General features: G+C 43.0%; 1 protein-coding gene across 2 annotated transcripts; it reads right to left on the bottom strand.

Annotated features, from left to right (window-relative positions):
- Window positions 1-16,537: 16,537 nt before the first annotated feature.
- On the bottom strand, window positions 16,538-23,897 carry LOC311031950 (uncharacterized protein). 2 transcript variants are annotated; one of them, XM_084038548.1, is made up of 6 exons: window positions 23,725-23,897; window positions 22,579-22,738; window positions 21,920-22,021; window positions 21,641-21,766; window positions 20,002-20,043; window positions 16,538-17,040 (listed from the first exon to the last, which is right to left on the bottom strand). In XM_084038548.1, the coding sequence occupies exons 1-6, from the start codon at window positions 23,862-23,864 to the stop codon at window positions 16,948-16,950; spliced, it is 663 nt and encodes a 220-aa protein (XP_083894674.1). In that variant the 5' UTR covers window positions 23,865-23,897; the 3' UTR covers window positions 16,538-16,947. The 2 variants fall into 2 exon arrangements, with proteins under 2 accessions (XP_083894674.1, XP_083894673.1); XM_084038547.1 differs by having other exon boundaries at window positions 22,579-22,741; window positions 23,725-23,880.
- Window positions 23,898-25,354: the final 1,457 nt, after the last annotated feature.

Raw genomic sequence — 25,354 nt, 5'->3', positions numbered from 1 at the left:
GTTACCTGTCTGTCTCTACATGTCAGCCCTGTGATAGACTGGTTATCTGTCTGTCTCTTCATGTCAGCCCTGTGATAGACTTAAAGTAACTTCCATACATCAGAGTCAAAGAAAAGGTATACAGCATAATATTCTGTAATATAAATGTAACCTTCTTCTTAGTCTTCTCGGGTTCTGTCTGATCAACTAGGTTCGGATAAGGAGACTGGCAGTAGCACTGAGCATGAGAGCAATTGATCTCCAACCCACATAACACACAACACAAAATATGGTATAATTGTTTATATTCAAGTATTCAGTTTTGTTTCTCAACTTAAATTGTTCAGCCTTGCACACATTAAATGAAATGCAGTTCGCTTTCACATAAATTAAATTCGCAGAATGAAATCAAATTAGCTGACCAGGTAAGTACCGGTATAGAAAATAATAAAGATAAAATAAAATAAAATGTCTCTTTCCCCTTTAATGGGTTGAATTGTCCTTTTTATTCCTTGTTTTCCACTGTTTGTTTCAGTTTATTTATTGTCTTTCAGGGTCCTCCAAGGAGAAAACAGTTCTTTAAGTTCCTTTGTCAGTTTGTTTTTTAGCAAAAAAATGTAAAAAAAATAGGAAAAAAGTCAAAAATAGGAAAAAGTCAAAAATACTGAGATCTCAGAAAAGAAAGTGCAAATATAATGTGTTACTCCTCAGGACTGAGTCCTGTCCTACCACACTGGCGCCACACTGGTCCCGATGAACGCGGCAACGGCGGTGGTGTGGATCACAGTTGAACAGAAGAACTCGTCCCTCAAAAAAACCAGCCAAAATAGTTCAGAAAAGTCCGTGGAAACACTCGTCCGAGTCGCTCCCGAGATCGGTTTCACTTCCACCAGGCAAGTTTCTCTTCACACTCACTTCCTAACGACAGTTTTATCACAACTTCCACGAAATATCATCACTTTTGGCCGCCGAACGGGGACGCTTTGCTCTGCGGCTGCATGAGGTTTCTCCTTTCTTTTTTCCTCTTTTTCTCTGTCCCTCACCTTCTCACACACACCGAGGCCTGCAGGTGATGCGTTCAGGTAAGCTTGGAAATTCTACTATCGGACAAAAAACAACTACAATACAGGAAACCTATGATGTATTCAAGGAAACTGGTATTTCTGAGTGTTGTAATTCTAACCAAGGTTACACTCTCCCCCTCTAGACTGCATGAGTCCCTGCATGCATACCTGCCCCTACAGGTACAGATACGTGCGAAATGGCAGTTCCTAAAGCCTGAAAGAACGAATTGATGGCCAAGGTTAAAGGCTCCCCCAGCTCATCATAAGTGAGTTTCCGAGGCGGACGTCTCTCCCTAACAGAACGCCTGACATTGGTGTTCTCAGACTCTAGACTCTCAGATGTTACATTGTCAGTGTCTGCAACTACAGGGTCTGTGGTGATGAGATCTGTGTTCTCTCTAACAGGTGAGATGTGTGTCATATCAGGTTCTGGAATGTCAATAACAACATGGTCTGGGGGCCTACAGTGTGAAGTAGGATGTGTAACTGAACTACTACTCTCAGAACTGACAAGAGGAGTTTCTGGTTGAAGCTCGTGAGTAGGTCTCTCAGGTAAGTGTGTGGAGCTTTGGGGCACAAACGAAGGGGTGTCAGGGTTTAATACCCTGGAAGCTGGTTGAGGCTCACTGAAGCCACCTTCCCTCTGTAGGAAAGGACCCCTAGTGATGATTTCTGGCACCCATGGGCTGGGATACAGTTCATCCTCATCACTGTACGACTCGTCCTCCTGACAGTCAACATCCTCTTGTGCGTCTTTTGTTGTTTTGTCCCGCAGTCTCATTTTCTTTGACGTGTCAGTGGGATAACTGTGCTCTCTGATCTCTGTTACAGGTAGGAACCCGCACGGCAGAAGAAGATCTCTATGCAACGTGCGGTGCGGACCCTCCCCTGTTTCAGGTTTGACTACATAAACAGGACTGTCTCTAATCCGTCTGACAACAACATGGATTTTCTGTTCCCACCGATCGGCTAGTTTGTGTTTCCCCCTGATATTCACGTTTCTCACTAAGACCCTATCCCCCTCTAAGAGTTCAGCTGCCCTGACCTTCTTGTCAAACCTAGCCTGGTTCTTCCCTCCCATCTTCTGGAAGTTTTTAGCAGCTAAAGAGTAGCTCTCTTGTAGGCGCTGACGAAGGCCCTTGACATACTCCGAGTGAGTCTTGTGGTTCCCCATATCAGGGTGGATTCCCAGGACTAGATCAATTGGCAGTCTAGGCTGCCTACCAAACATTAGTTCATAAGGCGAAAAGCCTGTTGTATCGTTTCTCGTGCAATTGTATGCGTGAACCAATGGTTTGACAAAATCTCTCCAATGGTATTTGTCTCTCTCTTCCAGGGTCCCTAGCATACCAAGGAGAGTTCGGTTAAACCGTTCCACCGGGTTTCCCCGGGGATGGTACGGGGTGGTACGGACTTTGTCTGCTCCTATCGGTGTGCAGAGTTCTCTAATTGTTTTAGATTCAAAGTCTCTGCCTTGGTCGCTGAGCAGACGACTGGGGAACCCGTAGTGAACAATAAAGTTTTCCCATAAAGCCTTTGCGACAGTTTTGGCTTTCTGATCTCTAGTCGGCACTGCCACAGCGAATTTTGTAAAGTGGTCAGTGATGACTAAAATGTTTCTCATGTCTCTGTTATCCGGCTCAAGGGATAGATAATCCATACAAAGAAGCTTGAGCGGGTAAGTAGCGGAAATATTCTCCAAGGGCGCAGCCTTTTGAGGCACAGCCTTCCTCCTGAAACAGCGTTCGCACTTTTTGCATTTTTCCTCAATGTCTCTGGCCATCTTTGGCCAGTAGAACCTGGCACGAGCAAGATGAAGTGCGCGCTCAGAACCAAGATGGCCAACATCATTATGCACTCCCTGCAGTGCTCTCTCTCTGAACTGCTCAGGTAAGACCAACTGGTAGACAAGATCGCCTCGTTCAGACCACTTCCTGTACAGGACATCATCCCTGAGTTTGAGTTTTTTCCATTCCCTGAGAAGGAGTTTGACATCAGGATGTTCAAGGTTTGTCTCTCTGAAACTGGGTTTTACAGCTCTCCTTACAAAGGTGATGACACGTGAGATAGATGGATCATTATTTTGAGCATTACACCAGTCAGAGTTAGTCATGGATGGTAAAGTGTCCTCGCCAAAAACATCAGGCACAATAGAAGGATCAACAACAAGAGACTCTGCAACGACTGGTTGCTCTGAATGATGGTGGTGTTCACCTTTAAATGTCACAAGATGACGTTGACACAATGCAGCGAACACTTCATGACCCATGTCATCTCTTGTCTCCATGAGCCGTTTTTTCATGTCCTCGATTCTCTCTCTTTCTTTAGTGAAAGCTTCATCCTCAAAAGGCGGACCTTGAGGTCGCCGGGACAACCCGTCTGCATCGCGGTTGGCCTGCCCTGCTCTGTACTTGATGGTAAACTGGTAAGTAGAAAGAGCGGCTAACCAGCGGTGTCCAGCAGCGTCTAACTTTGCAGATGTCAATATGTATGTGAGGGGGTTGTTGTCGGTAAGTATAGTGAAACTTGATCCATAAAGGTAATCATTGAACTTCTCACAAACCGCCCACTTTAAGGCCAAGAATTCGAGCTTGTGAGTGGGATAGTTTCTCTCGCTCTTGGAAAGACCTCGACTGGCGTACGCGACAACTCTGAGCTTCCCCTCCTGCTCTTGGTAGAGCGCAGTGCCCAATCCGTCGCAACAAGCGTCAGTATGTACAACATACGGCAGTTGTGGATTCGCAAAGGCAAGGATGGGCGCAGACGTCAATTTCTCGATCAAAGTTCTGAATGCATTCTCACACTCGGGAGTCCACCCCTCACCAAGTGGTACATTGGGGCTCACAAGAGGCGTGGTGCGCTCCCTCTTGTACACTTTGCCTCTCTTCTTCGGTGGGTAGTAGCCTGCTGTCAGGCTATTAAGAGGTTTGGCTATCTGGGAATACCCATCGACGAACCGCCGATAGTAACCAGCGAAGCCTAAAAAACATTTTAGTTCTTTCCTGTTTAAAGGACGAGGCCAATCTCTCAGGGCGGATACCTTGTCAGGGTCTGTATGAACTCCCCGCGCATCGACCACATGGCCAAGATACTTGACTGACGTCTTAAAGAAGTGACATTTTTCTGGAGAAAGCTTTAGACCGTAGTCCTTAAGACGGTTCAGCACCTTCATGAGCCGTGCTTCGTGTTCTTCCAATGTGTCTGAAAAGACAATCAAGTCGTCCAGAAACACTAATACCTCATTGAGGTGCAAGTCGCCGACACACCTCTCCATAAGGCGCTGAAAGGTGCTTGGCGCGTTCGTGACACCCTGCGGCATGCGATTGAATTCGAAGAAGCCGAGGGGACAAGTGAAAGCGGTTTTAGGCTTATCTTCTTCAGCCATCTCAACCTGGTAATAACCAGATTTAAGGTCCAAGACTGAGAACCATTTAGCGCCGCTTAGGGCCGCAAAGGTCTCCTCAATGTTCGGAAGAGAATATGCGTCTCTGATAGTTCGAGCATTTAGCTTCCTGTAGTCGATGCATAGTCTGATTGAGCCATTCTTTTTTCGCACTAAGACTACTGGCGACGCGAAAGGGCTCTGTGACTCTTTAATGATTCCTGCGTCGAGCAGTTCTTTAAAATGTTGCTTGACCGCCTCCCTGTCGCTGGGATGAATAGGCCTTGGCCTCTCCTTAAAAGGAGTCTCGTCATGAAGCCTGATGTGATGTCGCACAGCAGTGGTGTGACCATGTGACAGGTCACCCACAGCAAAGACTTCTGAAATGGATCTAAGCTTGGTGGCGATACGGTCTTTCCACTGTTCAGATATTGGCGAATCTTCGAGATTGAACTTGAGTTTGTCAATATCAGGTTTGTTGTGACGAGAGTCACCTTGCTCTGGCCCAAGCGGTGTGATCTGCTGAGTTGCACATATTTGAGCAACGATGCATTTTGGCTGCAGTGTAACATCGTGGTCACTAAGGTTACGCAGGACGACAGGGACCTTGCTGCTGGACTTAAAGGGAATGTCCATTAGTGCAGCTTCAAGGAACACGCCACCTGGCAACCCATGACGTTCGTTGGGTTCAAGTACAAATGTAGTTTGACTGCTCTTTCTCAGCCTGACATCACCTGTGACGCAGCATTTTTGTTTTGCAGGGATGGTGATGGGATTTCCACCATGCAACCTGACAGGATGTGCATGGTTGTCAAGGTCATGGATCCGGGCAATGTGCTGGAAGATCACCGCAAGGTCTCTAGAGGTGAGTTGGCGAATGAACTCTGGACCATCTCGTTCAAGTACTTGTTCATAGAGTCGTAATAACACGTTAGTACCAATCAACAGGGGCGTCCTGCTGTTGAACTGACACTCTGGCACCACAAGTGCTAACACAACTAGTTCCTCTTCCCTGCCAGGAACGGACAGAGGGAAAGAGACACGAGCTTCTATGTAGCCAAGGTAGGGGACCTGCTGTCCACCAGCTCCCTCGATTTCAAGAAGAGCATGAATTGGATGTACAGGTAAGTGAGATAGATGGTTCTTATGAAAACACTCCGACACTGTTGTAACTTGTGACCCGGTGTCCATGATGGACTCACACAGTACACCCTCAAGGAAGACAGAAGCTACACAACGAGGACCTATAAGTCCTGGAGGTATGGATCGCTCTGTGCCACGGTAGGTTTCAGTCATTGTGTGTGTTATAACTTTCTTTTGTGTTTCAGCACCATTAACTGATCTGTCGGGACAGGGGTTATCCTCAACTACAGCTCCTGGATGTCCCATGGCAGAAGCTGCTGCTAGTTTAAAGCAAATGGAGAAGCAGCCTGCTGAGCTAAGAACTTATCCTGCCTCTCTCTAAGTTCTGCATTTTTCTTGCGAACTAGTGTGGGGTTGGGTTCGTTTGAGCAATGAGCAGCAATGTGGTTGTCTTCCCCACACTTAAAACAAAACCACGGCCTGGGCATCCCAGGCACCTTAAAGGGTCTCCTCATGTTATTACTACTGATTGCGAAGCAGTCTTTCCTTTGAGTACCCTCACTCTCTCTCTGATTTTGTGCTAGTTTTTCAACTTGCTTTGTCAGTTCAGCTATCTTGTTCTCATCTTGCTTTGGTTTTACCACTGGGGGAGGGTTACTGTCATGAGTGAGGTTCTGTGGCTTTTTGGTTAGCTTTTCTAGCTGTTTAGTTAGCTCATTCACTTTCTTTTCAAGCTTTGATGCCTCATTTTGTTTTGTGTTAGGCCATGGGACAGGTTCACAGTCATAAGAGGGCATATCAAAAACATGGTGGGCATACATGTTAGCTTTTGAAGCACCTAAATGTTTTTTCATCCTATCTAACTTTGCCGAACGACGGTCTTCCTCAGTTCTCAACATGAGGAGGAATTCGGGGAATGTTGGCGGATTGCTCCTTTTGCACTCTAACTGTAGGCCTATGATGATGCTCTGATCCCAACAGCCCCTACAGAATTGTCTGAGCAAGTGGTCGTTGGAATTTTCAGCTGAGACTCCCCCTCTAGAAATTGCCCTTGTGAGGAGGCTATGGAGCCTGTTCAGGTATGCTGATGGCTTCTCTCCATTATTTTGGTTAGAGCTGAGAAATGCAGCGAATAACTCCTCTCCATCCTCCACGACACCAAAAGCAGAATCAAGTTGAGTGACGTAAACGCTTGGTGGTGAAGAGATGCCAAGAGGCTTCACAACATCAGCTGCTGGACTCAGCAAGCTCTCAAGAATCCTTCTCACCTTGTGAGCGTCGTTCAAGGAAGAATCGTTAAGGAGAAGATCAGCTTGGGTGCGCCACGTTTCATAATCCACCTCACCATTTGGTCTTGGCATTCGTCCAGAGAAGGTGCGCATCCTTATTTGTGGGGATGATGAAGTGGTGGACTCACTTCGGATGACATGCTCCACAATCATTTTCTGGATCTGGGGGGGATTAAAAACATTCTCATTGACGTGGGCTGGGCTCATTGGTACACTAGCAGGTGCACTATGAACATGTGTGGGCTCTGCAGGCTCATTTTGATCATTATTAGGCGTGTTATCATTTTGAGTTGCATGTGGCGTATTAGCACTACTGTGTACATTGTGTGATGTGCTCTGGTTTCCCTGCAGCTCCCCCTGAAGCACACTCAAGAAACCTGCCCTGCCACTACCTGCAACAGACTCTAGCTCATCCAGGTATCTGCGAGCTATTTCCCTCCCCATCTCTTCCTGACAAACATCTCTAATGGTTCTCGCAAACCACGACACAGCAGGGTCCTTTGGACTTGGTAAGGTACCCAAGGTAGTGGGGTCGATTCTATAGATAGACCTGTCAGATGCGTACTGGATCAGGGCTCTACCCTCTGGTTGTCCTGATTCATCAGGGATCCTGACTATTTTAGAAATGTCTCCATTAACTCTGAACACAGTATTTATTTCTTCATCTGTGTAATCTGATCCTATACCTGTTACATATAGGGAGTTCTGACCATTAACCTCAAAACGGTTGCAAATATCCATATCTGACTCAGTGAACTCAAATCTCAAAGGTGTGTATTGTGGGGTGGAAGATCAAAAAGCTACAATTTGACCAATCTCCTGGCTAGCTCGCCACTTTTATGTAACCTTCTTCTTAGTCTTCTCGGGTTCTGTCTGATCAACTAGGTTCGGATAAGGAGACTGGCAGTAGCACTGAGCATGAGAGCAATTGATCTCCAACCCACATAACACACAACACAAAATATGGTATAAATGTTTATATTCAAGTATTCAGTTTTGTTTCTCAACTTAAATTGTTCAGCCTTGCACACATTAAATGAAATGCAGTTCGCTTTCACATAAATTAAATTCACAGAATGAAATCAAATTAGCTGACCAGGTAAGTACCGGTATAGAAAATAATAAAGTAAGTTTCCCCTTTAATGGGTTGAATTGTCCTTTTTATTCCTTGTTTTCCACTGTTTGTTTCAGTTTATTTATTGTCTTTCAGGGTCCTCCAAGGAGAAAACAGTTCTTTAAGTTCCTTTGTCAGTTTGTTTTTTAGCAAAAAAATGTAAAAAAAAATAGGAAAAAAGTCAAAAATAGGAAAAAGTCAAAAATACTGAGATCTCAGAAAAGAAAGTGCAAATATAATGTGTTACTCCTCAGGACTGAGTCCTGTCCTACCACACTGGCGCCACACTGGTCCCGATGAACCAAGAGCCTCCACGCGGCAACGGCGGTGGTGTGGATCACAGTTGAACAGAAGAACTCGTCCCTCAAAAAAACCAGCCAAAATAGTTCAGAAAAGTCCGTGGAAACACTCGTCCGAGTCGCTCCCGAGATCGGTTTCACTTCCACCAGGTAAGTTTCTCTTCACACTCACTTCCTAACGACAGTTTTATCACAACTTCCACGAAATATCATCACTTTTGGCCGCCGAACGGGGACGCTTTGCTCTGCGGCTGCATGAGGTTTCTCCTTTCTTTTTTCCTCTTTTTCTCTGTCCCTCACCTTCTCACACACACCGAGGCCTGCAGGTGATGCGTTCAGGTAAGCTCGGAAATTCTACTATCGGACGAAAAACAACTAGCCTACAATACAGGAAACCTATGATGTATTCAAGGAAACTGGTATTTCTGAGTGTTGTAATTCTAACCAGGGTTACATAAACACATAAACAAAAAACAAGGCACATTACAGGCTAATGAGCACATCATTAGGCTACAGTGCTGTAAATAAACACTTCATTGGTCCTTGTCCTCATCCTCCCTCTCCTGGCCACCATCCTCGCCCTCCTGGCCGTCCTCCTCACCCTCCTGGCCATCCACACGCTGCTGTCTGTCTGGCCACAGATCCACATCACAGTGTATATTCTCCCTTGCGATGCAACGAGGGAAGTGCATGTCGCAACCATCCCCTACACTGATCTCCTGGAGACTGTAGAGTCTGCGACCTGCCTCCGCCATTATGAGGCGGTGGTTGACAACATGGTCTATAATTGTGGCCCGAATTTCTTCGGGACAACATGGTGTCTTCGTGCTCCTCGGCCTCTTCCCCCTATTCCACCACCACGCACCCCTCTTCCTCTTCTTCTTCCTGGAGCAGGCAGTTGCCCTTATTCAATTGCTTGGCCAGGTGCCTCCATGTTCAGAAATGGTACTGGTCCTGGTCAACCTTTATATATACAGTCATGGCTGAAAGTGTTGGCACCATTTCTCTCAGAAAATGATTGCCATTTACACGTTTTGTTATACACATGTTTATTTCCTTTGTGTGCATTGGATTAACACAAAAAGAGGGGGAAAAAACAAAATTAATATAATTACAAGTAAAACTAAAAAAAAATGGACAAAATTGTTGGCACCCTCAACTTAATATTTGGTTGCACACCCTTTGGAAAAAATAACTGAAAGCAATCTCTTCCTATAACCATCAACAAGCTTCTTGCACCTCTCAACTGGAATTTTGGACCACTCTTCTTTTGCAAACTGCTCCAATTCTCTTATATTTGAAGGGTGCCTTCTCCCAACAGCAATTTTAAGTTCCTTCCACAGATTTTCAATGGGATTACAGTTTTTCTCCATTGGTTTGGCTCATTTCTTGAAACAGAAATTACATTCTCAAAACTCTAAGATCATTTGGCAAAACAGTCTTACAGTTCAGCACAACACCATAGTTCACTTGCAAAAGCTCATATCTCTCCCAAAACTGTTCACTCATGCTTCAAAACTAAATTCCTTTCCCATATAAATAGTCAGTGCCCCCAAAAGACAAAAGATCCTTCTCAATTGCTTTGGCTCATTTCTCGAAACAGACCGGACGTTCTCAACACTCTTGGTGCATTTGCCAAAATAACCTGGATGGTTCAGCACAACACTATGGTTCACCTGCAAAAGCTCATATCGCTCCCAAAACAGTTCGCTCATGTGTCAAATCTAAATTTCTTTCTCATATAAATAGTCAGTGCCCCCAAAATGCATTGTCCCTTTGGCATTGTGTAAGCACTGCAAGTCAAAATGTTTAGATGTTTTGTCACTATGGCAGAGGACAATTGAAATATCCCTCATGTCCACCACTAAGTCTTAGCCCAGTCCTTCATTGACAATGGTTACTGTACTCCATGGGCGAGCGGTCATAATAAGCTATAAATGCAGTGCATGCCCAAGCCCTTCAATAAAAATAATTGAAAATATTAATCGGGCAGTGTGTTCAATTATACAATACCTTAGTTTTACTGTTTTGGTCTTAAATCCGTGCCTAATCTGTCCCGTTTTGCTTGCGAAAAGCTGGAAAGCTGACAGCTTGTTTCGCGCATGCGCACTGTGACACCGACTAGTACAGTTACTGCTAAAGGCTGTGTTTACTGTAGATGAGCGTTTTGAATGGCAAAAAAGCTGTCAGTGAAGCAGCTTATCTGCCAACGCGCATGCGCAAAAATGACTTGTTTGAATTGTTCAGCGGGAAATTGTCAGTGGTTCATTCATTGTGTAGCCTGGTCAAAATGGCTGAAAATATTAATTATATTCAGGCTTTGCGTTCAGTGCCGTTTTCGCGGAGACCTTTTGAGGAAAAGAAAGCTATAATTTCAAGTGGACGGCCTACTCCTGAAGTAAATATCACGAAGACTGCAAAGAATTCCGTCCGTCACTCTCAAGCTAGCGCGTATGAGAAACATAAATGGCTAGCTAGCCGACCCCCCTCCCGTCAAACGATCCGGTCTGACAGCGACATATTGCCTGTTCATTCATGAAAACCATCTCGAAACACTCTCAGTCAAACAAGGTGGGGAATGAGAAATCTGCGGCGCTACTAGCCTAGTTCGTTTTAAACACACCGGCAGCAGCGCCTACTGATCTGAGACGTGTCAGTGAGTTACTGTAAATGCTGTGCGGAAAACCAGCTGTGGTCTGTGATTGAGATGCAGACGGGTGAGTTTGGAGCTGACGAGAGGATCGCGCTGACGACCGCTTCGTTACATTTTTCTCATTGAAAAACTATACAACTGGCATTTAGATGATGTTCTCCATAAAAAAATAAGTGAAATACTGTAATAACAATTCGGTTTTAGTAATCAACCGCTTATAGTGATCAAATGTACTCTGGACCAACGTGATCACTACAAGCTGTTTCCACTAACCATATTATATTTTTTATTAAAAAATATAATGCCCCCCCACGGGCGCGCATGGTATTGACACTTCAGCATGACCACAGTAAAAAGTCACCGCTCGCCACTGCTGTACTCGTTTTTTTATCTAGCTAACAGAATACAATTGTGTGTAAAACTGAAAAAAAAAAAATAGGATTTTACGGTAAGAGTAGCCACCCGTGCCAGGTTGTCGTTCAACATAGAATTCAAAGGACAACACTCCATTCGTAATGTATGTCTTATGTATTTCTTACAGAATGAGTTACCAATGAAATTGTATTGTTGCTTTACTTTTTACCACTATTCGAATGCATCACTGAACAGTGACTGGAATACTACTGTATCCCATTGAGGTACATTACTGCAGGGCTATAACACACACACACACACACACACGCACACTAAATGAATAGGTAAATGCACATTTCTTGCTTTATGCACAGTGTCCAGTCCTACAGTATACAACATATAATTCAATTATTGACTGATATGAGTACATACCTGTTTTCCCTGCGAAAGGTTTGGATGATGGAGGAGACTGTAGAGCGAGGCACATTAGGCTGCACTCTGAGACCTGCCTCCACCATTGTGAGACGGTGGTTGACAACATGGTCTATAATTGTGGCCCGAATTTCATCCGGGACAACATGGTGTCTTCGTGCTACTCGGCCTCTTCCCCCTATTCCAACACCACGCACCCTTACTCCTCTTCCTCTTCTTCTTCCTGGAACAGGCAGTTGCCCTTGTTCATTTGCTTGGCCAGGTGCCTCCATGTTCAGAAATGGTACTGGTCCTGGTCAACCTTTATACACTCAACAAAAATATAAACGCAACACTTTTGTTTTTGCTCCCATTTTTCATGAGATGGACTTAAAGATCTAAAATTCATTCCAGATACACAATATTACCATTTCTCTCAAACATTGTTCACAAATCAGTCTAAATGTGTGATAGTGAGCACTTCTGCTTTGCTGAGATAATCCATCCCACCTCACAGGTGTGCCACATCAAGATGCTGATCTGACATCATGATTAGTGCACAGGTGTGCCTTAGACTGTCCACAATAAAAGGCCACCCTAAAATGTGCATTTTTTTGCTTTATTGGGGGTCTGGGGACTCAGAACCAGTCAGTATCTGGTGTGACCACCATTTGCCTCATGCAGTGCAACACATCTTCTTCGCATAGAGTTTATCAGATTGTCAATTGTGGCCTGTGGAATGTTGGTCCACTCCTCTTCAATGGCTGTGCGAAGTTGCTGGATATTAGTGGGAACTGGTACACGCTGTCGTATACGCCGGTCAAGCACATCCCAAACATGCTCAATGGGTGACATGTCCGGTGAGTATGCTGGCCATGCAAGAACTGGGACATTTTCAGCTTCCAAGAATTGTGTACAGATCCTTGCAACATGGGGCCGTGCATTATCTTGCTGAAACATGAGGTGATGTTCATGGATGTATGGCACAACAATGGGCCTCAGGATCTCATCACGGTATCTCTGTGCATTCAAAATGCCATCAATAAAATGCACCTGTGTTCTTCGTCCATAACAGATGCCTGCCCATACCATAACCCCACCACCACCATGGGCCACTCGATCCACAACATTGACATCAGCAAAGCGCTCACCCACACGACGCCACACACGCTGTCTGCCATCTGCCCTGAACAATGTAAACCGAGATTCATCCGTGAACACCTCTCCAACGTGCCAGACGCCATCGAATGTGAGCATTTGCCCACTCAAGTCTGTTACGGCGACGAGCTGGAGTCAGGTCAAGACCCCGATGAGGACGACGAGCATGCAGTTGAGCTTCCCTGAGACGGTTTCTGACAGTTTGTGCAGAAATTGTTTGGTTATGCAAACCAATTGTTTCAGCAGCTGTCTGAGTGGCTGGTCTCAGACGATCTTAGAGGTGAACCTGCTGGATGTGGAGGTCCTGGGCTGGTGTGGTTAGACGTGGTCTGCGGTTGTGAGGCCGGTTGGATGTACTGCCATATTCTGTGAAACGCCTTTGGAGACGGCTTATGGTGGGGAAATGAACATTCAATGCACGAGCAACAGATCTGGTTGACATTCCTGCTGTCAGCATGCCAATTGCACGCTCCCTCAATGCTTGTGGCATCTGTGGCATTTTGCTGTGAGACAAAACTGCACATTTCAGAGTGGCCTTTTATTGTGGGCAGTATAAGGTACACCTGTGCACTAATCATGATGTCAGATCAGCATCTTGATGTGGCACACCTGTGAGGTGGGATGGATTATCTCAGCAAAGCAGAAGTGCTCACTATCACACATTTAGACAGATTTGTGAACAATGTTTGAGAGAAATGGTAATATTGTGTATCTGGAATGAATTTTAGATCTTTAAGTCCATCTCATGAAAAATGGGAGCAAAAACAAAAGTGTTGCGTTTATATTTTTGTTGAGTGTATATATATACTGTATATGTTTGGTAGCATTCACAATCATAGACAGCACCTGTCAGGTAACTAAACATACGGTTTGATTGGTCATCTGAGATGAGTGAAACTCCTCCTTCGTTAGTCAAGTTCTAGTTTCACCTGATTGTCAATTACTGTACTCAATTTATCAAATGTTCCAAAAGATTCATATATGGTATTCATGGTATTCTGTTCTTGACTCATTTTGACAATTGATCAGACTATTGTGCAAGTGATGACTTACACAATGAAATGATGCTGACATGTTTTGCAGAGAACAACCATTAGACTGAGAATCGACAATCAGTTTAGATCAACAAGATCTATTCACTTGGAAATTGTGCTAAATGTAGGCTACCTGTACTTAATCATTTGCAAAGATGTAATGAGATATTGAGACATGTACTAAGACAATTGCAATTTGATTAATGAATGAGAAATGCAATTCTGTTGTGGACAATTGCCAAGTGGTTTGGAGATTTGTCCATGTTGTTTTGAGAATGTAATTTCTGTTTCAAGAAAAGAGCCAAACCAATGGAGAAAAACTGTAAGATCGGGACTCATTGCTGGCCACTTTAGAACCCTCCAGCGCTTCGTTTTCATCCATTTCTGTGTGCTTTTAGAGGTATGTTTGGGGTCTTTGTCCTGCTGGAAGACCCATGTCCTAGGATGCAAACTCAGCTTTCTGACAATGGGCCCTACATTGCGACCCAAAATCCCTTGGTAATCTTCAGATGTCATGATGCCTTGCACACAGTCAAGGCACCCAGTGCCAGAGGCAGCAGAACAACCCCAAAAGATCTTTGAACCTCGACCATATTTGACTGTAGGTATAGTGTTCTTTTCTTTGTAAGCCTCATTCCGTTTTCGGTAAACAGTAGAATGATGTGTTTTACCAAAAAGCTCTACCTTGGTCTCATCAAGACATTTTCCCAGAAGGATTTTGGCTTACTCACATTTTGGCAAACTGCAGTCTAGCTTGTTTGTGTCTCTGTGTCAGCAGTGGGGTCCTCCTGGGCCTCCTTCCATAGCGTTTCTGTTCATTCAAACAACGACGGATAGTTTGCGTTGACACTGATACACCCTGAGCTTGCAGAACAGCTTCAATATGTTTGGAAGTTGATCGGGGCTGCTTATCCACCATTCGGACTATCCTGCGTTGCAACCTTACATCAATTTTTCTTTTTCGTCCACGTCCAGGGAAATTTGCTACAGTGCCATGGGTTTTAAACTTCTTCATTATATTGCACACCATGGACAAAGGAACACCAAGATCTCTTGAAATGGCCTGGTAACCATGAGATTGTTGATATTTCTCCACAATTCTAGTTCTCAAGTCCTCAGAAAGCTCTCTTCTCCTCTTTCTGTTCTCCATGTTTAGTGTGGCACAAACAGACACACAATGAAAAGATTGAAGTCAATGTCTCTCCTTTTTATCTGGTTTTAGGTGTGATTTTTATATTGCCTACACCTGTTACTTGCCACAGGTGAGGTTAAATGAGGATCACATGCTTGAAACAAAGTTTTTACCCACAATTTTGAAAAGGTGCCAATAATTTTGTCCAGCCCATTTTTGGAGTTTTGTGTGGAATTATGTCAAAATCATATATTTTTCTCTGCTTTTTTGTATCGTTTCAATACACACAAAGGAAATAAACATGTGTATAACAAAACATGCGTAATTGCAATAATTTTCTGGGAGAAATACTTAATTTTCTGGGAAAAAAATCAGGGGTGCCAACACTTTCAGCCATGACTGTGTGTATATATATATATATATATATATATATATATATATGGCAGCATTCACAATCATAGACAGCACCTGTCAGGTAACTAAACATACTGTTTGATTGGTCATCTGAGATGAGTGAAACTCCCCCTTCGTTAGTCAAGTTCTAGTTTCACCTGACAGTAAATTACTGTACTAAATTTATCAAATGTTCCAAGAGATTCATATATGGTATGAATGGTATTATGTTCCTGACTAATTTTGACAATTGAACAGACTATTGTGCAAGTGATGACTTACACAATGAAATGGTGCTGACATGTTTTGCAGAGAACAACCATTAGACTGAGAATCAACAACAGTTTAGATCAACAAGATCTATTCACTTGGAAATTGTGCTAAATGTAGGCTACCTGTACTTAATCATTTGCAAAGATGTAATGAGATATTGAGACATGTATTAAGACAATTGCAATTTGATGAAATGAATGAGAAATGCAATTCTGTTGTGAACAATTGCCAAGTGGTTTGGAGATTTGTCCATGTTGTTTTGAGAATGTAATTTCTGTTTCAAGAAAAGAGCCAAACCAATGGAGAAAAACTGTAATATAATTGAGATATCTGAGTCTGTAAACTCTTCACTCACATTACTTATGCTTAATGTAGAGCAGCTAACATTAGCGTAGCCCCATCGATCCAGACTCCATTCAGAAAACAAGCACTTTAAGTTGTTTGCTTGTTGCCTTGCAGTCAGACCCAACAAAACATGACTTCAGACTATTTACACATCTGCATTATGATGTTATTATTTTGGCATTATTTTGATATATTTATTTGCAATTAAAGCATGGTTTATACCAGTGCATAAAAAGACACATTCATACTAGCAGCTGTGAGGCTAGAAAGCTTTGCTTTGGGCTAAATGCTAACATGCTGATCTTAGCATGCTAATTTCTACTATCATTAGTCCAGCTGACACTGATGTAGTTCTACAGGTATTTGTTCATCAACCAGACTATTGGACACACTAAATTGTTTTAATTGCAAAAATGTTAAGTTGTTAATGTAAACAAGTAGTTTGGTTTAAATTAATCTTTATAAATCTAATGTTTTACTGCAAGAAGTTACAAGACTATGAGATGTTTTAAATCACACACAAACCAGCTTATTTAGATATTGTTCTCAGAAAGTGATCAAATATGTTGTCACAAAAAGTTAAAATTGTATTTATTTGGAAAGAATTTGTGTAAAACACTTGTGAGCTTGTGTTGTTTGCTGTGTGGTGTATTGTGTTGATTTTGCTATGTTGTGAGTATGAATGTTACGTTGGTATGTTTTTGTTTGTGTTGTATTTTTGATGTACTGAGGATCAATGTTATGGATATATGTAATCCATTTTATGTAACATTCTAAGACAGCCAGAAGCTAGTGGGGATCATAATAAAGAACGTTCATTTATTAAAAAAAGAAAGACTTAAATAGAAAACTAAATACAACCATCAGATTCTATTTGAACCAGTATTCTGATTAGAGTGCAATCATTGCAGATTATTCTCATAACCATAGTTTTATTGCTGTACCACTTTTACCACTATGTTTCAGTGGTTATTATATGCTGCTCTAAGTCTCTGTGTTCAGTAACAGATCCATGTATGCTCCCGTCACCAGGCTGTCTTTAGAAACTCCCAGCTTCTCCATCAGATCCTCAGCCACCTTCAAAACAAAACACATAGAGGCATCAGTATTAAACTTGGACTGTTTCTTAACCAGTTCAAGTCCTTCCTTTCTCAGTGGTATTATTACTTTCACCACCGGAGGGACATACAAATCAAAGGCTTGTCTATAGTGATGTACTGTTAGATGCTCATGTTAACAAGTTAACATTAACACAGAAAGAATTTTAACATGCTAACATTCAAAACAGATGGATGGATGTTGCTAGAGGCTCATTAAGTTAAAATAAATACAAATAAAATCCAAGCAGAATGACATCCGCATTCAATTCAGCCATTGAAATTTGTATGTGTATTGTTGCTATAGCGAGAGGCCACTTCTGTATAAAATAAAGCGACTTAGGTCAATGTTGGATTCACTGAGGTTTTACCGTGACGGCCATCAGGGGAGCAGTAACATTTCAAAGGGTGGTGACTTTTAAAACCAGTAAATCACAATAGAAACAAACAGGCCAACCTTTACTGTTTTTTTACAGTTTGATTGCTTTACAGCCTCTGTCGACTCTGAAACAGTTAGCTTTTAGGTCTACACTGAGACACTCGGGCCAAAAGGCTCTTACCCCATCAAGACATTTAAAACATGCAGCAAAAACCAACCTTTCCTTCAAAAAACAACTTGTGTCGAAATGAATACATTTTTTTCCAATCAATCATTACACAATTAACTACAATATACAAAATTCAGCTACTGTATCATACAGCAATTTCAACTGGTGCATCACTGCTTCTATTGTTACACGCCTGTGTGCATGCAAATACTGTCAAACCAAAATCATGGAGACTTCGAAATACAGTAAGACAAACCAAATGTATTGATGCCATTCTTTGCAAATACTTTGGCAGTAAACAGAAATACTCGCAATATACTCCAAACAGAAAAGAAAACAAACCCTGTTACAAAGGAATACTGTATATTACAGTACAGTACTGCAACATCAATATTCAGTCCACTCTGTCCTGACGAATGGGCCAGAGATTTTCATCCACATCACACTGAATATTTCCTCTTGTGATGCACCATGGGAAAAACCTCTTTGAATGTCTTATCCACCCTTGACAGTCTCCAGCACTGATGTCCTGGGCAGCAGCTCTCATCATGTCCAACAAAGGCACCTGGTCATAAGGATGATGGTCTTACATATGATTGTACTTGTATCTTGCGATGTGAACCATTCAGTGATTAGATGTGAGTGGTGGAACGCCACATTGTCCCCTCTGACGACATACATGCTGCTGCTCTTCTTGACCCAGCAGGATTAGCCTCCCATGCAATTCATTCATAAATCCTATAAGGTGCTCTGTGTTGTATGGGCCTATCATAGGTAAGTTGCAGAGGACAACTTGGCTGGGGATTGCAGCACACATTGATACATTTGCACCCCTCTGGCCTGGCACTGTAATGGTCGCCCTTTGATCTATCACATTCCTCCCACGCCTCCTGACTTTTTGGAGATTGAAGCATGCCTCATCAATGAAGATGAAGATGAACTCGTGTCCACCCTCAGCTTCAAGCTCCATGATTCTCTAAATCCATACAAAAGGCTTCAAAAGACACAAAAGTACACAGCATTCCTTACAAAAGGTACAGTGTAGAGTTGTTTCATGGCCATGTGGTTCCTTTTGAGTACCCGTTCTATTGTTGATAAACTGACATTATTTTGAAATTTGGTCTGATCCGCTATGACTGCTGCTTGTTTTCCACACAGTCTTATGGCATCATTGGCCACAACCATATTTACAAGTGCAGCCTCCTGTTGAACACTTTCCCTCTCTGCCACCTCTACATCGTAGCCTGTATAGTCTATAGACCAGCCATTCCCAATTAGCGGCCCGCGGGCCCAATTCGGCCCACAAGAGCAAAGTGTCCAGCCCGTGCGGAGCCAGTAACACGATGCAATAAACTGCCATAAGGTGAAATAAAGAGTTTGGTAAAGTTGGAAATATATTTACAGTTTCGAAATTCAGGGATCAATAAATCTGAAGTGAAACTTTTTCAAACACAAATGATGCCTCTGTCCCACATTAATATCATAGACTACGAGCTACAAACCCCCATTTTTTACAAAAATAAGCCTCCTCCGAGATTGACGGAGAACATTGATCTCTATGTGCAGCCGGGCGAGTGCAGGGACCGTCTGCAAATTACAAGACAAGAGCAAGACGCTGCAAACAAAAATCATTAACTCCACTGTTATACAATATTTTTTCCTCTTGTGCACCACTTGCTGTTGTTTTTTGTTGTTGATCAAACTGGTCATATTTTGTTGATCAAAATATTCTCCAGGGGCATTCAAATAAATAAATTGTTCATATTATTTATAAAGTTATTATGAAGTGTGCATTTTTTAATCTGTCCCTCAACATATCAAGGCTATGACTACTACTATATCTGCTACTACAACCAACTACCACTGGTAGTACTAATCATTACAACAATAATACTTCTAATAATAGCAGCAACAATTATACCATTTGCACATAAAACAATGTTTAGTGGTCCAATGAAAAAAAAAACTGACAATTTGGCCCTCAGTGAAAACTAATTGGGGAACCCTGTAGCCTATGACCCTTTTTTCTAAGTCCCGACTGTCAGAGCTTGGTGTTCTATAACAGCATCCCAGCAGTAAATGAGGCAGGTGAACCTGTAACTAAAGCATTTCAGCAGTATTTGGCATCAAGTCTCTGAGCTTGAATATGGCTCTGTATGTATATTACAACTCTGCCCCCACGTATATCCCTGTCCCTTCTATAGATGTTATACTCCTGTATTGCTACTGCAGCATCATCCAATGAGTTATCTAGGTGAGTCTGAGAGACGGCCACAATATGAATGTTGTTTTGCAGATTATCCGTATCCTTATTGCTAAGGCTATATGCAATACTTCCAACTCCTTCACAGTCGACAAGTGCAGCTCCTTCCTTTCACTTCATCCCAACCTACCTGCTGTCCGTCTTCAACAGTCTGCTCTGGACGCATCACCACCTGATCAAACAAACAAACAAACCGATCCGTTTGCATTCATGTTGTTGTGGACAGGTAGGAGTACATTTGATCAATTATTATTAATAATTATCAGAGGTAATCACTGCAGTATGAAGCTAAACAGACAGTCTAGGATGAGGACCTTGCTCACTACCACCGCCTCCTCTCTGACTGCACCTCGACCTGACTGTTTCAGCAGCTAAATCTGCCTTCTACCTGTCAAGGATCAACTCTTCTGCCTCCAACCCCAGGAAACTCTTCTCCATGTTCTCCTCCCCCTTCCTCCCTTACTGCTGATGATTTTGCTACAGTATACTTTACCAAGAAAGTAAATGACATCAGCTCCTCATTCAATCCTATAACCTCCCAGAAGACATCTCCCCCAACTCTCAACTCTGATGGCCTTACCAGCTTTAGCCCTCTCACCTCTGAAGACGTTCACACACTTGTTACATCTAACCGTGCCACCACCTGCTCCCTTGACCCGATTCCCTCCTCTCTTCTCCAGGACATCTTGCCATTCCTCACCACCCTGATCAACTCCTCCCTCACCTCAGGTGTCATTCCAGCAGCTTTTAAGACAGCTACCGTGAAGCCCCTCCTTAAAAAACCCACCCTAGATGCTGCTGACATCCAAAGCTACAGACCTGTATCTCTTCTTTCATTCCTCTCTAAAACCTTGGAACGTGCCGCCTACAACCAAGTGTCATCCTATCTCTCGCTGAACAACCTCCTAGACCCTAATCAATCAGGATTCAGGACTGCTCACTCCACTGAGACGGCCCTCCTCACAGTGACCGAGTCCCTGCGAGACGCCAGAGCCTCATCCCACTCCTCCGTTCTCGTTCTCCTCTACCTATCTGCTGCATTCGACACAGTCAACCACCAAATTCTCCTCTCCACTCTGGCTGAACTTGGCATCACTGACTCTGCTCTCACCTGGTTTACATCATACCTGACAAATCACACCTTCACATGGAATGGCTTTATGTCCAAGGATGGGTTCTCCTACCATTGTTATGCAGATGACACCCAGCTGTTCCTCTCTTCTCCCCCAACCTCTGACACTCACATTGCAACTCGCATCTCGGACTGTCTGGCTGACATCTCTGTCTGGACAACTGCACATCACCTCAAGCTTAACCTGAATAAAACCGAACTCCTCTTCATCCCGGGGAAAGACTGCCCTCGCGTGGACTGGTCGGTCACTGGTCCTACACTTGTTTCTATTTTTCGCTCTTACTTTATCGGCAATGATATGTTGTGGTTTCTTTCTTTCAACAAATGTACTTATTGTAAGTCGCTTTGGACAAAAGCGTCTGCTAAACCTCTAAATGTAAATGTCTCCACCACATCACTTCATTTAGCTGGGAAGTAGTTTGATGATTAAATGCTACAACTAGACACAAGCTAAGTTCCAGTCTTGTTCTCAGCCATGATAATGAAACTGAAGGGAGTTAGCAAGAACTCTGGCTGCCCCAGCTTAAGGTGGGTTGAACAGTGGAACAGCACAACTCTCCTTTCAGTGACAAGCTGCTCCTCTGAGTCTGTGTATGCATGTTCACGTATGTGTGTGTCTGTGTGTGTGTGTATTGACCTCCAGCTCCATGTAGTTCCCCAGTCCCTCCACTGTGTCCAGGTGAACTCTCGTCTGACCAATCAGAAACAGGCGTCGCTCCTTGCGCACCTCACCTTTAACCCCGAGGGCGTCTGAAAGGACGGCCTGCGCGCGCGCGCACACACACACACACACACACACACACACACACACACACACAACACACACACACACACACACACACACACACACACACACACACAGTTATTGAATGGCAGTGTGTACTTGCAGAAACACACAGGTTGGTTGGTGTTTTACCCGGAGACTCGACGGGTCGCTGGTTGGACTGATGGAGTAACGGGACAGTTTGGGTCCATCAGTGTCCGGACGCTCGTAGAAGATCAGCTGACCTGACTCGTTCTAACAAACAAACAAACAGACAGAGATTCAGTTTAATGCCTGGGTAAAATATGTGGTGTGGCTATTTTGTTAGTTACTTTTTTTCCCATTTATTTGTAGTTTATATCAGTATTTTTATTATTTATTTTGAAATTCACACCATTTGCTTATTAGACAAAAAGATTGTAGCAGCCTGAGGCCATGGAGAGCTCTAGGATAGAACCTTCCATCTGTACAGAGAGCAAACTAAACCAGTGGTGGTGTAGTGGTGTCTCACAGCAAGAGGGTTACCTGCCTGTCTCTACATGTCTCCCTGTGATAGACTGGTTACCTGTCTGTCTCTACATGTCTCCCTGTGATAGACTGGTTACCTGTCTGTCTCTACATGTCGGCCCTGTGATAGACTGGTTACCTGTCTGTCTCTACATGTCTCCCTGTGATAGACTGGTCTCTCTCTCTCTCTCTCTCTCACACTCTCACACTCTCTCACACTCTCTCACACACACACACACACACACACACACACACACACACACACACACACACACACACACACACACACACAGTACTGTATGTACCATGAAGTCTCGCAGCTTCAGTCGTCCTTGGCTGCAGTTAAAGAATGTGTCATGCTGCCTGATGATCGTGCCCTCTGATTGGCTGAGCTCAGTTGCCTTCTCAGCCAAGTGCATCGGGTCGCTTACTTTGGCTTTGATCTCCACATTGGACGGCATGGCTCTACTTAGCATGTGCAGATGAGAGGGAGAACAGGAAGTTAGACAGGTGTTTATATAGGTCATCTGAATCATCAACAGTCTTGTTGATTTATTACAAATGTCTAGCGATGTGTCCATCTCTTGGTTTATCTGCTTAAAAGTAAAATGAGAAAAGATGAATACATTTATTGAAGATCGCGTAAAGAAATTTAGGAAAATGGGATCCATCGACTTAAATCTAGTATCAACTGATAGGAGATAAAGGAAACATAGTTTTCAAGACATCTCAGTAATTCAAAATATTTCATTAAAAAAAGACTAAGCAATGTGAAACTAGGTTAATATTTACAATTTGAGGAGCTTACAAATGTATCAATAATATAAACATATGTATTATAATTAGCATAATTAATATTATTCATGAAGGGGCAGTTTGCAATAATAGCCTACTGGTCCTACACAAGTAGGCCTAATGCATGAATAGAAGATATATCAAGAACTCCCGGGTCCTTTAGCTGGTATAGTTGAGGGATTGAGTGAGTTAATATTTTATATTATTAATATTATCTCTGCACCTTCACAAACGGGCACACTCTTAAAGGTTGAGTTAACGTTAGACACGACCCATGAACATGAATTGTCAGTTTGAATTCATGACAACAACTTATCAAAAATCTCACTAGTTGCCGCCAGGGCTACTGTTTTCTGTTTGCTTATCCAGAAACAGCCACCACCAGTTTGTCTTGGCTGTATTTTCTCTGAACGCTAACGTTACTTGTTGTCATTAGGTCGTCTCGTCTCAACCACAGTAGGCCCGCCTCTCAGCCCATCCAATTGGACAATGAAAAATAACAGCCAATCATTAGCCAGTTTGTTAGCTCTACCTACCCGTTAGCTACCTACCAGTTAGCTACCTAACAGCGGCTGTCAGGCATTCATTAAAAGTAACAATGCAAGAAAGTATCTGTTTATCTATAAAGTGCTCTGCTCGTGTCCATGTGTACGTACTTGATTTTACTGCGTGAAGTCGTCCCTGCGAGGCGGAGCTGCAACGAACTGGTCTGAGAGCAGAGGACTAGCCACGGAGGGATCCTGGAGAAGTCAACAATCTGACTGCAGAGCAGTGCTGAGTGATGTAGGCGCCACATGTAGGCTCTTCCTCATGGATGGTCTCCCGCCATTCATTCAGAGACGATCTACGTCTGCGCAGAAGAAACACAGCAAACGAACGGTGTGACGTCTCGCACGGCTTCCTTCTCCCGCATTAAAGGAACAGCAGCCATCATGTCGGACTCTTGGGGAGTGGGTGCTCTTGGGAGGGACATCTTTTGGGGGTGGGGGGTCCAAAGTCGTACAAAAACTACTCCCTATATATTTTTTTTTTATCAGATTCAGGTGGTACATATATACACATTTACGAGAAGAAAACTTGAATATTCTCTGATATTATAAAGTCATACATTTGCGAGAAAAAATCCCTCACTTGCAGTGTGTGATGCCTGCAGTGGATGAGCTAATCAAATTATACTTTGCAACTGGATTTAGCATTCAGGAAGTACTCATGATTTTAGCTCTACTGTCACCTCACCAAATCTATGTTGTTCTCCTGAATAGGCCCAAGATATGAAGAGATCTCATTTTGTTTCATTTTTGCTGAACTAAAATACAACATCAATCATGGCTGATTACTTTCCAAATATATAATATAAGTGATAAAAACTATAATGCTTAAAAAATGCAACACACAATGCTTAACATAAAAGCATCCACAAAGAGTAATGTGAAAATCACAAAATCTAAATGTCAAGCTCTGATATTCTTTATTCTTTATTTGGATTTGTTTTACATTTACATTTACATTTACATTTAGGTCATTTAGCAGACGCTTTTGTCCAAAGCGACTTACAATAAGTACATTTGTCAAAGTTTTAGCTTTTACAAAGTTGTCACTAGTCTTCTTGTTCTATTCAAACAAAATAGTGTAACAATAAAGCAAAGGAGGGCAAAACAAGCCAGATGTAAAGATCAGGAAAATAAATGACGATATATAAAACAATAAACAACAGTAGCACACACTGGAAATATGACGATAAAATAATTAAGATTATTCCCTCAAATGTTGAACTATTCCTTTACACTAATTCCTTTGAGGTGCAGTCATTTAAAGGCCAACATAGCCTACTGCTCAACCAAACTTTAACTCTATTGAAGTGAATGGAAGCACTCTTACTTCTCTTTAGAAATAACAAAAACATCTTGAGTCTCTTAACAAGAACCTGTATACCTGTAATCTATTCATGTTTCTGTGTCTGTGATTGGTTGGATTTTTGGTATGACATCATGTTGTTGCTGACAGCCTTTCTGTTTATAAGTGTTTACTTCCACTACTGTGTATGCCAACACACACACACACACACACACACACACACACACACACACACACACACACACACACACACACACACACACACACACACACACACACACACAGACAGCTGACCCGTAACTACATTTAGCTCATCAATACGACTCTGGACCTGTATGTGTGCGCGTGCTGCCTCGCATTACTGGGCAACTGGACAGCATCATGGTGGGAGAATCAGGGAGCGAGTCAGCATGAGAGAGAGAGAGAGAGAGA

The sequence above is a fragment of the Eutrigla gurnardus genome, assembly GCF_963514095.1.
Source record: "Eutrigla gurnardus genome assembly, chromosome: 21".
NCBI classification, from domain to species: Eukaryota; Metazoa; Chordata; class Actinopteri; order Perciformes; family Triglidae; genus Eutrigla; species Eutrigla gurnardus.
This window is presented reverse-complemented; position numbering and strand designations above follow the sequence as displayed.

Excerpts from the sequence above, each read along its gene's own strand:
- LOC311031950 (XM_084038547.1), bottom strand. The coding sequence starts at position 23,864 with ATGTGGCGCCTACATCACTCAGCACTGCTCTGCAGTCAGATTGTTGAC. Across the intron at positions 22,022-22,578 it reads TGAAGCTGCGAGACTTCATG|AACGAGTCAGGTCAGCTGAT; the intron begins GTACATACAGTA and ends TTTGTTTGTTAG. Across the intron at positions 21,767-21,919 it reads GCGACCCGTCGAGTCTCCGG|GCCGTCCTTTCAGACGCCCT; the intron begins GTAAAACACCAA and ends GCGCGCGCGCAG.